The sequence below is a fragment of the Bombus flavifrons genome, chromosome 2 (genome assembly GCF_040668555.2).
Source record: "Bombus flavifrons isolate JBK064 chromosome 2, iyBomFlav1_principal, whole genome shotgun sequence".
Lineage (NCBI taxonomy): Eukaryota > Metazoa > Arthropoda > Insecta > Hymenoptera > Apidae > Bombus > Bombus flavifrons.
In genome coordinates, this window is record NC_138443.1 from 997,408 (window position 1) to 1,013,282 (window position 15,875).

At 33.3% G+C, this 15,875-nt stretch overlaps 3 protein-coding genes across 3 annotated transcripts in view; 2 read left to right on the plus strand and 1 right to left on the minus strand.

Moving 5' to 3' along the window:
- Nucleotides 1-15,875, minus strand: part of Fkbp59 (FK506-binding protein 59kD) — a 172,689-nt gene that overhangs the window by 36,113 nt on the left and 120,701 nt on the right. The window lies entirely within an intron of this gene.
- LOC138188710 (farnesol dehydrogenase-like) lies at nucleotides 2,237-6,327 on the plus strand. Its single transcript, XM_069130737.1, has 5 exons — nucleotides 2,237-2,545; nucleotides 3,635-3,761; nucleotides 4,824-4,956; nucleotides 5,242-5,376; nucleotides 5,900-6,327. The coding sequence occupies exons 1-5, from the start codon at nucleotides 2,248-2,250 to the stop codon at nucleotides 5,957-5,959; spliced, it is 753 nt and encodes a 250-aa protein (XP_068986838.1). The 5' UTR covers nucleotides 2,237-2,247; the 3' UTR covers nucleotides 5,960-6,327.
- On the plus strand, nucleotides 9,538-14,402 carry LOC138189662 (farnesol dehydrogenase-like). The gene is made up of 6 exons (XM_069131744.1): nucleotides 9,538-9,961; nucleotides 10,248-10,374; nucleotides 11,221-11,353; nucleotides 11,875-12,015; nucleotides 12,767-12,803; nucleotides 14,092-14,402. The coding sequence occupies exons 1-6, from the start codon at nucleotides 9,664-9,666 to the stop codon at nucleotides 14,400-14,402; spliced, it is 1,047 nt and encodes a 348-aa protein (XP_068987845.1). The 5' UTR covers nucleotides 9,538-9,663.

Here is a 15,875-nt window from a genome sequence, read left to right on the forward strand (position 1 = left end):
TTAAAACTGGTACGTATACATTTTACGACGTCTTACGCTATTTTTAGCTTGGCATCGTTTTCTACAGATTAATTTCTGAAAACAAATATCAGCTGGCAGTTCTTATCGCGTGAAGTGGCTACATACGAGACTTTCCCAGAGCCCTAATCCAATCCACTTGCACTATATTTTTATTTGCTATTTGAATTGTACATAAATGCTGTTACTGTTTACAATGCGCGTCTGTTGAACTTTTTGTTCTTCTTCCCTCTTTTACATGTATCTGTTGAGTGTTAGCTGTACCCAGTAGTCTTAGGTACTTATATCTTATAGTCCACCATAAAGTTATGAAATAACTAATGGCTATTCATGAAATTCGTGACAATCTTATATAGACTTTTTCCTAGTGGCGCGCAGCTGTTCGCGGAACCGTCCGAAGTTCGCCGATCTGCGACGACCTTGATTCCTGAAACTGTTCGCGAACGACGACGATCAAATGCACGTGTTAAAATACTGTTGTGCAAGTACTTGCTTGTGTTATATTTGGTTCTCAAATAATACTTATTTTTTTCGTTGAGATTTTAAACTGTCATAAATATGTAGTAATTGATTGTCTGCAAATTTTAGTGTCTGTAAAATCTAGTACTCTCTATCCATTTCCTGTTCAATGCATATTCTTTCAGATGGTGCACGCATTCTATCTTGATATTCTTATAATCTTCGGAGTTTTGTGGCGTTCCGTAAGGAATTTTAATGTCATGCATCTTTCTTTGCAGTTCTCCATAGTGTGAATTTTGGAGCGGTGAAATAAATGTTTTGATCGATCAAAACAATTTGACAACAAATTCATTGATTAAATATCATAGTTACCAATTATCATTTATAACTGTTTGTGATAACTCCACTTGTCATGCGCACTTAGATAATACATAATTATACCTATTTATTCACGACATATACTCATGTATAATAATCTGTCTATCATATGCGTATTTGCGTATTTGTCTCAGTATCCAAAGAAAATCTTTGTAACCAAATGGCTTCTCGATTTCGCATCAGCTTAGTGAGGAAGACAATGGCCTCTGCTAATTCCTGATTTCGTATGAGGTTTGCTGAAGATTACAGTTCTCTGATTTCGCGTCAAGTTTGCCTGTACTTACATAAGCCTTATGAAAGCTTCCCGATTTCCCGTTAGGGTCATTGTCAAATCCCCTAACAGCTCCATATTCTCGTATCAAGATCGATTGTTCCGTTTCTCCTAGTGACACGCTGATTTCGGATCGAGTTTGTTCGATAACTTAGGACTCGCCTCCTTGGGCTTCTTTTTGTTGCGCCAGAGGCGCTCGTACCTGACTTTCCCTAGAGCTGCCATGACTTCGCATCAGATTCATCCTCACAGACGATAATCCTAACCTTGTCACAGGAACCCTGACTTTGCATCACTTTAGATGGCATATCTGCTGATACGATTGCAACCATATTTCATAAAATACCATGTCACGGTGCTGACAGTCTTAACTTGTAACACTCATATTTATGGATACAAGAGCACAAGTGGAAGTTGGATCAATTCAATACGAAATTTACGATTAGAATTGCTGGATTGCACCGACAGTTACCGAACACCTTGTACAACTAACATCTCTAACCAATCAATTTTACCTTATCAAATTTCTATTCACTTATTTTTGTGTTTCGCAATTGTCACGTTCGACGATGCTTTTCAAATACTAAGAGTGAATACAACAAGATACGCATGAGGCACTCGAATAAAATACACTTTATGTTGCAATCTTAATTAAAAACTATACCGGAGTCGCATGTACGACACATTACTCAAGATTTTAAGTAAATCTACAATTATAAAGTAACAACAACTTGTTGGGGGAGGGGGACTGAGATTGTATGGAGCTACAATTATAGCTATGATTTATGTATCTGATGTCTCTAATAAAAAAAATCGCTATTTTCCTCGGGATTTACATGGTCGCATTATCTGTCTGTCTATAATTTGCAACTGAAACATCCTTTTGTATTTTGCACGTTCTGTTTCGGGATATTTAACTATTTGCATTTGATGTACGAGCCCTATTGAAGGTCATTACATACATGTTTGTATGTAATGTAATGCATTACGTAAGTACTTACTTGGAACGACATATCATGAGTGAACACTGATTGGTAGAAATCAAGGCCGAACCCTGCGATACTTCATATAATGTAACGCAATGCCTCCCTGCGCAGTTACCTTGCGGTGTGCTAACAAGAATGATGAATCGTTGGACCGGTAAAGTAGCACTTGTAAGCGGTGCGAGCAGAGGAATCGGTCTCGCGATATCGAAAGCTCTGGCTAGCCATGGCATTAAAGTAGTTGGTTTGGGACGAAGAATAGACAAGCTTCAGGATGCTACAGCAGAAATTGGAAAGGATAAATTTTTCCCGATCGAGTGCGATGTAACGAACGAAGAAGATATTCTTAAGGTGTTCAAATGGATCGACGAAAAGTTTGGTCGCCTTGATATTTTAGTGAATAATGCTGGAGTTGTTTGTGCCACACCTATCATCGGTAAAAATATTTATTCATATCGATATATGGTATTTTACGAATATGCTTCGATTTGAATTTTCCTTTTTTCTGTATTCTTCTTTCTTTTTAAGTATTGCCAGTAATCATAGGTTATATTATTATGCTACAGATGTAAAATGGTTGGAATAATTTAGATTCGTTTATCTATTATTCTAGTAGGAAAAATTTCGTTGTACAAATAGTGTTGATGTGGAGTTAATGTCCTAGATTTCTTCAATATTAGCGGAGAAGTCAGTTGTGTGGAAAATTTCAAGAAAATTTCAATTTCGTTATCAGTATAATCGCTCGAGTGATCACAATCATTCCTTTGATTAAATTAATCTTCATGTCATCGGTTTACTGTTCAAGGCGTACCATAGTACGCGGAAGGAGTACTTATATACATTTGCATTAAAACATAAGCATTACAACTTTTGTTTTGTTAGACCAGAAATTCAACCATACGAACAAAACAAATAGGATCCTTTTATTTTGCAAGCTATGTGATTTTCATTTGTTGCAATCTCTGAGTGGTATTTATTCTGAAAAATCGCTATCTATTAATTATCACTGATATATTGCTGACGATTAGCACTTATGCTGCGTTAAAAATGCTTTGCAATATCAAAACTTCGCTGTACATTAGTTATGTTCTGATCGAGATTTTCTTGCTCCAAATTTTCTAAATTTATCAGATAAAAAAGTTGTTGTACGTGTTTAAGGAATATTCGAAGAAGTTTTAGGAAAATCAAATCTGATACAAAAAAGTTGTGTTCGCTATTTTCGATTGATCTTTTCAAGTAAAATTGAAATTTTGTTTCCAGATGTTTGCTACCCTACAAAATCTACTATTTCAAAATAATAATGCTTTTCTAGTCATTATTTTTAAATGTGAATGTTACAAATGTCAAATATTACATAAATAATACGGTTTTACTCGCGAAATTGAAGTTACTTTATCTAAACGTTGATTCTAACATGTCCCAACTGTCATATTTAATTACTCTTACTAATAATAGCTTGAGTATATAATAATACTTATAGATACATTTCTCTTTGTAATAACTAATCGTAAATATTCTGTTACAGACTCAAAAACCGAAGATTATCGCAGTGTCATTGACACTAACTTGATAGCTCCGGCAATTTTTGCACGAGAAGCAGTAAAATCTATGAAAAAATGCAACGCTTGCGGCCATATAATTAATATTTCCAGGTAACTCCATGTATTACATAAGATTATATTTCCTCCGTAATTTTCTGATGGCAGCGTCGGATAAATATATCTGTGGAAAATGCCAAAGAATCCATCGTTCCGTTTGTCCTCTCAAATCTTAATTGCTTTTTGCTAATCTAAGCAAGCAGTTTTCATCTTTTATTTACAAACGGAGAAAACAAAAATGAAACATATGACTTTTATATTAAACACTAAATAAACAAAAATAAACACTAAACACACTCGATTCATTTGAATATAATTTTTTGCCTAATATATTTTTATATGCACATTGTACGTATTTATCGAATTACATGTTATTTCTGAAATAATTAAATAATATAAAGAATATCGTTTTTCAAATGATATTTATTTCATTCTAGAGCAAACTTGAGTTGAATTCATGAAACACTTCTCCTAGCATATTATTAGAATTATTAAGAAAGTTATAATTGACATATCAGGCACGAAGTAAACGGAAAGAAGTTTGTCTTCAATACAATATAAGGCCGGGAAAAATAAAGAATATTTGGAATTTCTTCCAGATATATTAGGTTGTACCAAAAGTTTCTTTCGTTTTATAGGGAATTAATATTATTTTCATGTGTTGTTCATATGTTCCAATGGAACAGAATACATAATTCGATAAAGTAATATAAAACAAGAAATGTTGTACATTTATTACTTCTTTATAAAGCGAAACAAACTTTGGGGATAGCCTAATAGATTGATTTACCAAACAAAAATTTTATATATAGCATAAATTCAGCAATATGTCAATGTCACTGTGTATCTCTAGATTTTTATATTCCACAATCTCCCCAATCGATCGAATTTCTATCGATATATGCAAGACATCCGAAATAGATAAAAAACATGAAGACAAGCAAAATGTCTGTGCTTATTCTTTCGTAGTTTGTATGTTAGGACGAAGAACTTCAAAAAGTTTCATTAATTTCCATGATTTCATGGAAATTAAACTATACTGTTTTCCATTATACTAATTTTTCGCAGACAGTTTGATTAAATTATTACAGTTTCTAATATGATGCATATTTATAGCATTGCCGGATTATATCTTGAAGCTATAGCCGTTCCGATCGGCATGTACGGTGCTAGTAAATACGGTCTAAGAGCTCTAGGGATAGAACTCCGTCACGAAATAATCGCGGCCAAGCTGAACGTCAAAATCACGGTAACAGCTCGTCATTTACATATGTATAGTATATTATTTAATGTCATCGTTAGTCCATACGTACAGACAAGAAAATGAAAATTTTCGAAGGTGTGGAACATTTAAAACCTAAATCTAACAGATGGCGTTGATAGATAGCGTTGTTATTTCTATAATTAAAATTGGCTCAACAAAGTTGTCTATGATTACCCATGTATTAACGTAATTCTGAATAATCAGATATAACCATGCATATACTATAAGAATAAATAATACTCACATGGTTTTATCTTTATATTTTAATAGAACATTAGCCCCGGAGCTGTGATGACGGATATAATAAAGTGTGTCCAACATGTCGTGAGCAATAATTTTATATTAAAAGCTGGAGACATTGCCGAAGCAGTGATCTACGCGTTAGGAACACCGGAAACGGTCGAGGTATGTATACATAAAATACCTGTTCACAAGAACATACACACTGTAACGTCTCTTAGTAAGATTATCGACACCCATTTTAACCCACATCTTTAATTTCCTTTACGCCAATTTCGTTCCGACGTACCCGCATTTGTAGTCATTTTATTTCGTTCCTAATATAAGATATCTGTATAAAAAAATATTATTTACTCCGTCGTTATATTAATTCATATAATTCGTATAACTACTATAGAGCTAGATAACCTTTTTTATACAGTTGATTATTGAATTACCTTCTTCCCTATTTTATTGTTTTTCTATTTATTTACGTTCATTTATTTTACCTATTTGATATTTTCTTTTATTTCTTTCTATGCTACAATTTTTATATTTCTTTCTATAATATGTGGAAGTAACCATTTTGTTATTATAGGATGATAGAATTTCTCCTTTCTCAATTAAGAACATATGTCAATATTATGTGAACGTTATTATTTTTACTGGTAATGATTAACTTCAATAGTCATAGAAATACTGTTTGCAGATTCCGGAAATCACGGTAATACCACACGGCACGGGATATATTTATCCACAGCGGGATTGACTCACAGTTAGTCATTGCTTAGATGCTGTAACATGCCGATTTTAATGAACTTCACGGCCGATCACATCATTATATCAATGTACAATGGCGAAAAAATCAGTGTGTTACTCCTACCTTGCAAGTATCAGAGTAGTTGAAGACATATGTTGTTAGATATGCGATTAACGTTTTGTATTTATATTAGTACTACTATTAGGTTATTACCATTAATATAAAGGAATGTAAGAACCGATGACCTCATCGGAACGATTGTGAATCTTAATGCAATATGGTAAAATCAAGATGTATGTAGGAATGTTTTATGGAGTAGACCTTTGGACACTCTGTAAAATGAATTATCCTATTTAATAAAGAAATGGATTAGGAAACGGAGCTTTATATTTTTCCCTTTAAATATAAAAAAGGACGTCTTTGTGCGTAAAATGCGTACAATAGACTTAGCCTAGATATGTTTATCACATAATTAAAACTGGTACGTATACATTTTACGACGTCTTACGCTATTTTTAGCTTGGCATCGTTTTCTACAGATTAATTTCTGAAAACAAATATCAGCTGGCAGTTCTTATCGCGTGAAGTGGCTACATACGAGACTTTCCCAGAGCCCTAATCCAATCCACTTGCACTATATTTTTATTTGCTATTTGAATTGTACATAAATGCTGTTACTGTTTACAATGCGCGTCTGTTGAACTTTTTGTTCTTCTTCCCTCTTTTACATGTATCTGTTGAGTGTTAGCTGTACCCAGTAGTCTTAGGTACTTATATCTTATAGTCCACCATAAAGTTATGAAATAACTAATGGCTATTCATGAAATTCGTGACAATCTTATATAGACTTTTTCCTAGTGGCGCGCAGCTGTTCGCGGAACCGTCCGAAGTTCGCCGATCTGCGACGACCTTGATTCCTGAAACTGTTCGCGAACGACGACGATCAAATGCACGTGTTAAAATACTGTTGTGCAAGTACTTGCTTGTGTTATATTTGGTTCTCAAATAATACTTATTTTTTTCGTTGAGATTTTAAACTGTCATAAATATGTAGTAATTGATTGTCTGCAAATTTTAGTGTCTGTAAAATCTAGTACTCTCTATCCATTTCCTGTTCAATGCATATTCTTTCAGATGGTGCACGCATTCTATCTTGATATTCTTATAATCTTCGGAGTTTTGTGGCGTTCCGTAAGGAATTTTAATGTCATGCATCTTTCTTTGCAGTTCTCCATAGTGTGAATTTTGGAGCGGCGAAATAAATGTTTTGATCGAACAAAACAGTTTTGACAACAAATTCATTAATTAAATATCATAGTTACCAATTATCATTTATAACTGTTTATGATAATGCCACGTGGCGTGCGTACTTAGAAAATACATAATTATACTTACATGCTGATTTCGGATCGAGTTTGTTCGTTAACTTAGGACTCGCCTCCTTGGGCTTCTTTTTGTTGCGCCAGAGGCGCTCGTACGTGACTTTCCCTAGAGCTGCCATGACTTCGCATCAAATTCATCCTCACAGACGATAATCCTAACCTTGTCACAGGAACCCTGACTTTGCATCACTTTAGATAGCATATCTGCTGATACGATTGCAACCTTATTTCATAAAATACCATGTCACGGTGCTGACAGTCTTAACTTGTAACACTCATATTTATGGATACAAGAGCACAAGTGGAAGTTGGATCAATTCAATACGAAATTTACGATTAGAATTGCTGGATTGTATTATCAGTTACCGAACACCTTGTATATGTAATACCTCTAGCGAATCAATCTTACCTTATCAAATTTCTGTCTTTGGAACTTTTCAAATATGAAAAGTAAATGTTACGATATAAGCCTCAATTACTCGATTAAAATACACGTTATCATGTTTTGAATAAACAAAAAGTGAAATATCTCAGTAAGCATTACTTGAATACTTCTGGTGTCTATGTATGAAATATGATAGAAGTTAATATGCAAACAATTCAATATATGCATGCATGTATTCTTCTTTCATTACAGAATCAAATCCAGTGCTTTTAAATATGACCATTATTTAGTGATTCCTATGACGCGACTGAAATCCTGTTATGTATTTGCAAAAGATCTAGCGGTAATCTTTTCCTCTAACTATATGAAACTTTCTAGGGTACTACTAGTCTTACATGTTATAGGGATCAAGGAGAAAGATGAAGACATTGTAATTATCTTCAAGGGCTTTGACATATATTTGTATAAATCACCAATGGTGATATTTTTTTAACAGTATTGCTTTAGGAGGACTGTCATTGTTATCAGATTAGTTATATATATATATATATATATATATATATATATATATATATATATATATATATATATATATAGTTACACGACATACTTAAGAGTAACTAGAGAAGGCCAAAAATATTGTTTATCTTAATATTATATAACATATACATTATCACCTAATTGCAAGCCTTATTAAATGAAATTGTTTTCTTTCGGATCCTGAAAAAGTGCTTCGTATTTGCGTCATTGTAGCACTGGAACGGTGATATGTCTATCAGTAAAATTGATAAAGCCAATCAAGTAGTATTGCTGAAATTGCGTGTATCTAAGTAATCGGTAGAATTGGTATGTATCAAGATAAGCGGTTTGTAATATTAGATAAAGCGTGTTTTTACATCTCGACATTTTTCATAAACACATACAAATCTGTGGTCTATTCATCATTAACAAAATAACAAAGTGGTAATTCTACAATATTTAATCTTCTTACCTTTCCTACCCTTCGCTGGTAGTTCCGCTTGAATGTTATGTCATTAATTGAAGAATTGCCACATTGGAAAATATTGCGATCTTAATTGAATATTATGATGGAGTTATACGTTCGATCCATTATTCAAGATTTCAAGTAAATCTTTTATTATAAATTAACAACAACATGTACCCGTCATTCTCCTCGGTTAAAACATATAAGAAACGCGCTCACAGCAGAAAAATTTTTAAAAGAAATCGTAATAGCCAACTCATCATGAATGGATTATCACTATTTTATGGGTATAGTACATGTAACAGTTACGTTAAACATGAGTTAGCTATTTAAAGCAAATACATGTAACGATCATTTGGCTAGAATAGCTTTTCGAGATGGTATAGAATAGAGAGTTACTTTTTATATTGTTACTTTTTTGCGACAATATATGTATATTAATATATGTATTTTTACATATATTTGTTTTACAATATATGTATTTTTTTTGTTGTTAATAAACATTAGTAACTGACTAGGAATTACAATCATTAACTCTAGTCACTATAGGTATTTATTACGTATCTTTACGTAATGTAATTCGAATGTTTGCACTGACTAATGCAACTGTGGAGGAGGGGTGAGGAGAGCGGACGTATAGCTATAGTTATAACTATAATTCCTGTATCGAATATACTTCATAAAGAAAATATAATCGCGATCATTACCAGAATCGCAACATCAGCTTCTCTATAACTTTCTGTATTTTTCGTATTACACCTTTATGTATTTTTTACTTTGTGTTTTGAGATATTTAACTCGTTGCATTAAAACTGAGCACTCTGTAGATTGCATGTTAGGTAGTTAGTTGCTATGAGACGCCTGAAGTGGCCGCGATTGGTAGGGGCAAAAGCCCGAAATCTCTTTTTAAACTACAACGGTATACTTCCACGCGTAGTGACTTTGTAGCACGGCAATACGAATGATGAATCGCTGGATTGGAAAAGTAGCACTTGTGACTGGCTCGAGCGGAGGTATCGGTCTCGCTATATCGAAAGCTCTGGCTAGCCATGGCATTAAAGTAGTTGGTTTAGCAAGAAGAATAAACAAGCTTCACGAAGCTGCCGCAGAAATTGGAAGGGATAAATTTTTCCCGATCGAGTGCGATGTAACGAACGAAGAAGATATTCTTAAGGTGTTCAAATGGATCGACGAAAAGTTTGGTCGCCTTGACATTCTAGTGAATAATGCTGGAGTTCTTATTTCCACACCTATTATCGGTAAAAATATTTATTCATATCGATATATGGTGTTTTACGAATATAGTAGTAGATGGTATAAACCATAGCAAAAAAGAACTCTAAAAAGAATATGAAATTTAATAGTTTAGAAAACTTGGAAGAATAAAAATAATTAAAAAGTATGTATATAATTCGTGTAATGTGTAAAAAATTTCAACATTCTACATACAATTAGTTCGGATAATCGAAGTTCTACTGTAATTTAGATAGATAATAATATGTATATTTGTATTTGTAAGATCTAATTATAAACATTGTGTTTTAGACTCAAAAACTGAAGAATATCGTAAACTCATTGATACTAACTTGATAGCTCCAGCAATTTTTGCACGAGAAGCAGTGAAATCTATGAAAAAATGCAACGCGTGCGGCCATATAATTAATATCTCCAGGTACTTATAATAACTTATACTTATCCCCTCAGTAATTTACAAAATCACTGTTTTGCTTGAAACTATATATTACTTTATGTCGCTTTTCATCCTTTGCAAGCTTATTTGTTTTTTTTTAAATCTAAATATATAGTTTCGGTTGTTATAATAAAATGATTCACAGCAAGACACATAACTCTTATATCGAACACTACAAAACAAACTCTATTCGTGGCAATAACGTTTTTGTTTAATATATTCTATTATGTATATTGTACATATTTGCTTAATTACAACTACTGAAATCATTAAATAATGTAAAGTATCGTTTGTCAGAAAGTATTTGTTTCATTTTAGAATAAATTTGAATTAAATTCATGAAACACTTCTCCTAACATATTATTAGAATTATTAAAAAAGTTATAATAGACATATCAGGCACAGAGAAAACGGGAAGAAGGTCATTTTTAATACAATCTAAGGCCGAAATAAATAAAGAATATTTGCATGTCTCACAGATATAGATTGATTTATCGAATTATGATTTTATTTATCAAATAAATTCAGTAATATGCTAATATCACTCCGTATCTCTATATTTTTATATTCCATAGTCTCCTCAATAGATATAACTTCTATCGATATATGCATAACATCCGAAATACATAAAAAAGCATTAAAACAAACGAAACGTTTATCACATTTGCTTACTTTCTGGTAGTTCGATTAGGACTTAATAACGTTTCATTGAAATCCATAATGCGGGTGCTTTTCTCCAAATTAAACTATACTGTTTTCAATTATACTAATTTCGCACAGATAGCTTGATTAAAGTATTACATTTTTAAATATAATTCATATTTATAGCGTAGCCGGATTATATCTTGAATCTATAACCATATCACTAGGCATGTACGGTCCTAGTAAATATGGCTTAAGAGCTCTAGGGATAGAACTTCGTCACGAAATAATCGCGGCTAAACTGAATATCAAAATCACGGTAAGAGTTCATTATTTACATATGTGTACTATATTATATATGCTGTTGTTGGTCGGTACGTAAAGATCGAGGAATTAAATTCTGTAAAGGTGTAGGACTATTTAATGCGACTAATGTTTTATGATTACGCTTCATGATACCGAAAATTAATACAACCAATGAAAATGAACGTTCATTAATTAACAGGACAACTTATTAAATTTTTCTAATAATGTTAATTTGGTTGTACAACACAATTACTTTTTTAAGAATGCTTACTTTTTTTCAAATTGCTCAAAATTAAAACAAATGGCTTCCCGATGATATCTTTAAATTACCGTCTTTACAATAAATCTGGAGTGCAATCAAATTGCTTGATATATAGCGCTGTTATTTTTATAATTAAAATTGGCTCAACGGAATTCTCTATGATTTCTCTTGTATTAACATAATTCTCAATAATAAAATGTAATCATGCGTTTAGTATACGCATATACAATATGATATAATACCCACATTGTTTTATTTTTACATTTCAATAGAACATTAGTCCTGGAGCTGTGATAACGGATATGATAAGAAGTATTCGTAATATATTACACATCTCTGATGATTATGCCTTAAAAGATGCGGACATCGCCGAAGCAGTGATCTACGCGCTGGGAACGCCGGAAAAGGTAGAGGTATGTAAAGATGAAATGGCTATCCATAAAACCATACATCTCTTAACATCTCTTAGCAAGATTATCGTCACATATTTTAACCCATAGCTTTAATGTCCTCTATATTAGTCTCGTTTCCACGATCCCTCATTTGTACTTGTTTTATTTCGTTTTTAATTTAAGATATCTGTTTCGTACAGATATCCTTCGTGTTTCATTGTATACGAAGTTTTATATACCAAGTCAGAATTTCTTCTTACGGTCATCTTATATCCTAGATTTATGTTTTTATATATTTTTTTTTTTTAATATTTTTAAGCGTTTATGTCTTTACACATTTATGTTTTTATGTTTGTATTCTTCTATTTTATTGTCAAATAATCTTGGCAAGCCAATCCTTCCTGTGATAAATAATCTTAGCTGCCACATTTTTTCGAGCCCAGGATCACGAACATTTTGTGATCCTTTCGAGTTTGGGTACTCGAACAATATCTGTATAGAGAAATATTATTAATTCTGTCGTTATATAAATCCATATAATTCACATAACAACTGTAGAGTTAGATAACGCTTTTTATACAGTTGTTTATTTTAACACTTTTCCTATTTTATTTTTCTTATATTTATTTATGTTTCTTTACTTTAGCTACTTTATATTTCCTTTTATTCCTTTCTTTATATCTGCATGTTAGACATATTTGGATATTGCGCGAACGTTATTAATTATACTGTTTATGGCTAACTTTAGTATTCCTAAAAATAATGTTTGCAGATTCCGGAAATCACGATAACACCACATGGCACGGGAAGTATTTGACAGCATAACTGACTCAAAGAGTGTCATCACCTAGATGTCGCCAGCCGCTAATTTTAATTAATCTTGCAGCTGATCACACTATTAAATCATTGTACGATGGAAATAAAATCCGAGAGTTACTTCTATCTTGCAAGTATCGGGATAAATCAAGAAATATCTCTTTAGTTTCGATATCGTTTTAATGTTCTGCATATATAATAAATCATAAAGAAACGTAAGAACGTTGTTTGACTTCATCAGGCAGATTCTTTCGGTTCAACGCAACATAGAAAATCGGGATGTATCCTTTAAGAAATAAAACTTTGGATGTTTCGTTAAATTAATTATTTTATTTAATAAACGAGAAGTACTAAAGAAAGAGCTTTTTATTTTTTATTAAACGATATATTAAATAATATGTATTAAATAATATGTGGAAGCTAATGTTTAGTCCAATATTTTGTGTTAAATTCTCTCAACTTAATTCCCAGTGTACACCGTTGTTCAACAGTTACTTCTTAAATATATAGATCTTATATCTTCTCGTAGGTCTGCTATAGTTTTTAATATAAGATTATGCTAACATATTACTTCAATTCATTTATTATTTCAATATATAGTTCGTTGATGGCATCAAATGATGTGCCAAACTCTGGTGCCCAGATGTCGTGCGTGATAATCGTGAAGTCAATGTTGGTCTGCTTGTGATGTCACGTTTTAAATATAGGTCTACATAGGATAGGTGGGTATTCTTACCTATCTCATAGGTAGGCACACGATCCTTTGGATCATCTAGAGCATGGGAAGTTACTCTTGTTATTACTTTGTCACTATGCTTTGTTATATTTTATTTTATTTATTTTATTCGTGGTATTTGTTTTATTTGTAATAAAACAAAACCTACGTTATGGAAATGGCGTCTAAGTATTCAACCATGAATTGTCTATTGGTTAGGTGGGACTGTGGGATGGATTAGTAGGTGTGTGGTAGGATTCTTTTAAGTTTGTATAGTAGCCCTTCATGCCATACTTTGTCGAATTTCTGTTGAATGTCCAGGAATACCGCTGAGCAATATTTTTTCTTTTCAAGGATTTGGCTGATAATGTGTGTTATGCGATGGATTTGCTCTACTGTTGAATGTTGTTTCCGAAAACCGAATTGATGATCTGGGAGTGTTTTCAAATCCTTTAGGTGTGGAAGGAGTCGATTCGTTAGCATCTTCTCGAATAGTTTTGACAAGGTAGGTAGAAGACTAATTGGGCGATAGGAGCTAATTTCATATATTGGTTTTCCGGGTTTAGGGATGAGAGTAATCAGTGAAATTTTCCAGGCCTTAGGAAAGTATTCAAGGCGAAGAATTGCGTTAAAAATCGATGTGATGATTGCAATCTCTTTTATGGGAAGATCCTTGATTGCTTTATTGCCTATTACGTTGTGCCCCGCTGCTTTCTTGGGATTTAGGCGACTGATTGATTCTATAATCTCTGCAGAAGTGAAAGGTTCAATAGGAGGAGACATTTGGAATGGAGAGTGCAGGTATTCAGTAATGTCCGCGGCAGTTTTGGAGGAATGGGGTTTAAATACTTTAGCGAAAGCCTTCTACAAACAATGAGGAAACAATTCCCGGAGCAAATATACGGGTATGGTAGAAATTATAACCATATATTTTTAGGTAGTTTTTGTCGGTGAAGTGGGTTTCAGATACGAGCATTATGTCGATTTGCTGCTGTTTAAGGAAGAGTTCTAGCTCAAATTTGTGTTGAGCTAGATCGTTGGCATTCCAGAGAGCTATGCGTCTTGTTTTTATTTTGCGTCGGGGCGTATTAATTTATCCATGATGAGTGTTAATAGTGATAGCAAATTATTTATTTGTTCAGATTGTTTTTCTATTAACTTTTCAAGTCTAGAGACGTTGTCTGTGTTTTGTGGATTGGGGACACTATTTTGAGAATGGTCCCTATGGATATTCGGATTATTTTGATTTCCTTGTACTGCTTGGACATAGGAGATTGAAGTAGTAGTGAATTTAGGAGGACTGGGTATTTGATTGGTTGTCTTTTTGGCTCTGAGTTTAGGATACTTATTTATATATAGGATTTTGTAGGCTGAGCAGCCTTTGTAGTTAGCAGGATAGCCACCTTGACAGTGGATGCACTTCGCTGGGGTTTCCGGTGATTTGGTACATTGGTCAGTGGGGTGTGTACCTGCACATTTAACACAGCGGAAGGTATGGTTGCAGTATCTCTGCGTGTGACCGTACCTTCGGCACCTTTTACATTGCACTATCTCTTTTTTAACAAACGGTGGTTCAAATTTTACTATTGAGTTCTTTAGACGATTGATGTTATAAATTTCCTTATTATTACGCTTTTGTTTTATGTCAATAAAAAATAAGGATAACGGGTCTTTCGAGATTCTAGCCTTACGTTACTAACGTTGATTACTTCGTGGCCGTGTTTTAAAGGTTCGAATTTCAATTCATCTAAGTTTGCTGAGTGGTGGATGTTGCGTAGAACCACTCGGAAAGGTCTTTCTTGTTTAAGCTGGTATGTGTGGAAGTTGGTATTCATGGTCTTTAATAGTTTTGTGAGCCTTCTATATGAGTCTGGGTTTGTCGGCAGGATTTTGACTTTGTTGTTGTTTATTTTTAAGTTGTAGTCCTCTTTGTAGATATCTTTCTCTATGGACTTAATCATTGTTTGTATGTCGATGACATCATCAACAAATATAGGTAGGGGAAGGGAATTTCTTTGAGTATGTTGCTTTGTTGATGGATCTGCAACTTCCATGGAGTCGTTTGTGGATTCCAATATTGCGTATCTGTTATATGTGGTTACATGGTTTGTTAACTGTTCGTTCTGGTTGGCGTTTGTGTTTATTTTAGCTGATTCTATTTTACGCTTTTTAGTGTTTTTAGTGTTACTAGTATAGGGGGATCTATTGCACTTTTGCCACGGAGGAGGTAGCGCGGAGCAATTGCGGATTTGCTCAGGAGAGCCTGGTCGTGATACTTGGGCCATCATCGAGTTAGTTAATTCAAGTTGAATAACTAGTCGAGAGGCTATGAGGCTATGATTCGGGTAGA

Coding starts and splice junctions, on each gene's coding strand:
- LOC138188710 (XM_069130737.1), top strand. CDS start 2,248: ATGATGAATCGTTGGACCGGTAAAGTAGCACTTGTAAGCGGTGCGAGC. Junction 2,546..3,634: donor TTGTGCCACACCTATCATCG/GTAAAAATATTT, acceptor ATTCTGTTACAG/ACTCAAAAACCGAAGATTAT. Junction 5,377..5,899: donor GAACACCGGAAACGGTCGAG/GTATGTATACAT, acceptor TACTGTTTGCAG/ATTCCGGAAATCACGGTAAT.
- LOC138189662 (XM_069131744.1), top strand. CDS start 9,664: ATGATGAATCGCTGGATTGGAAAAGTAGCACTTGTGACTGGCTCGAGC. Junction 10,375..11,220: donor CATATAATTAATATCTCCAG/GTACTTATAATA, acceptor TCATATTTATAG/CGTAGCCGGATTATATCTTG. Junction 11,354..11,874: donor AACTGAATATCAAAATCACG/GTAAGAGTTCAT, acceptor ACATTTCAATAG/AACATTAGTCCTGGAGCTGT.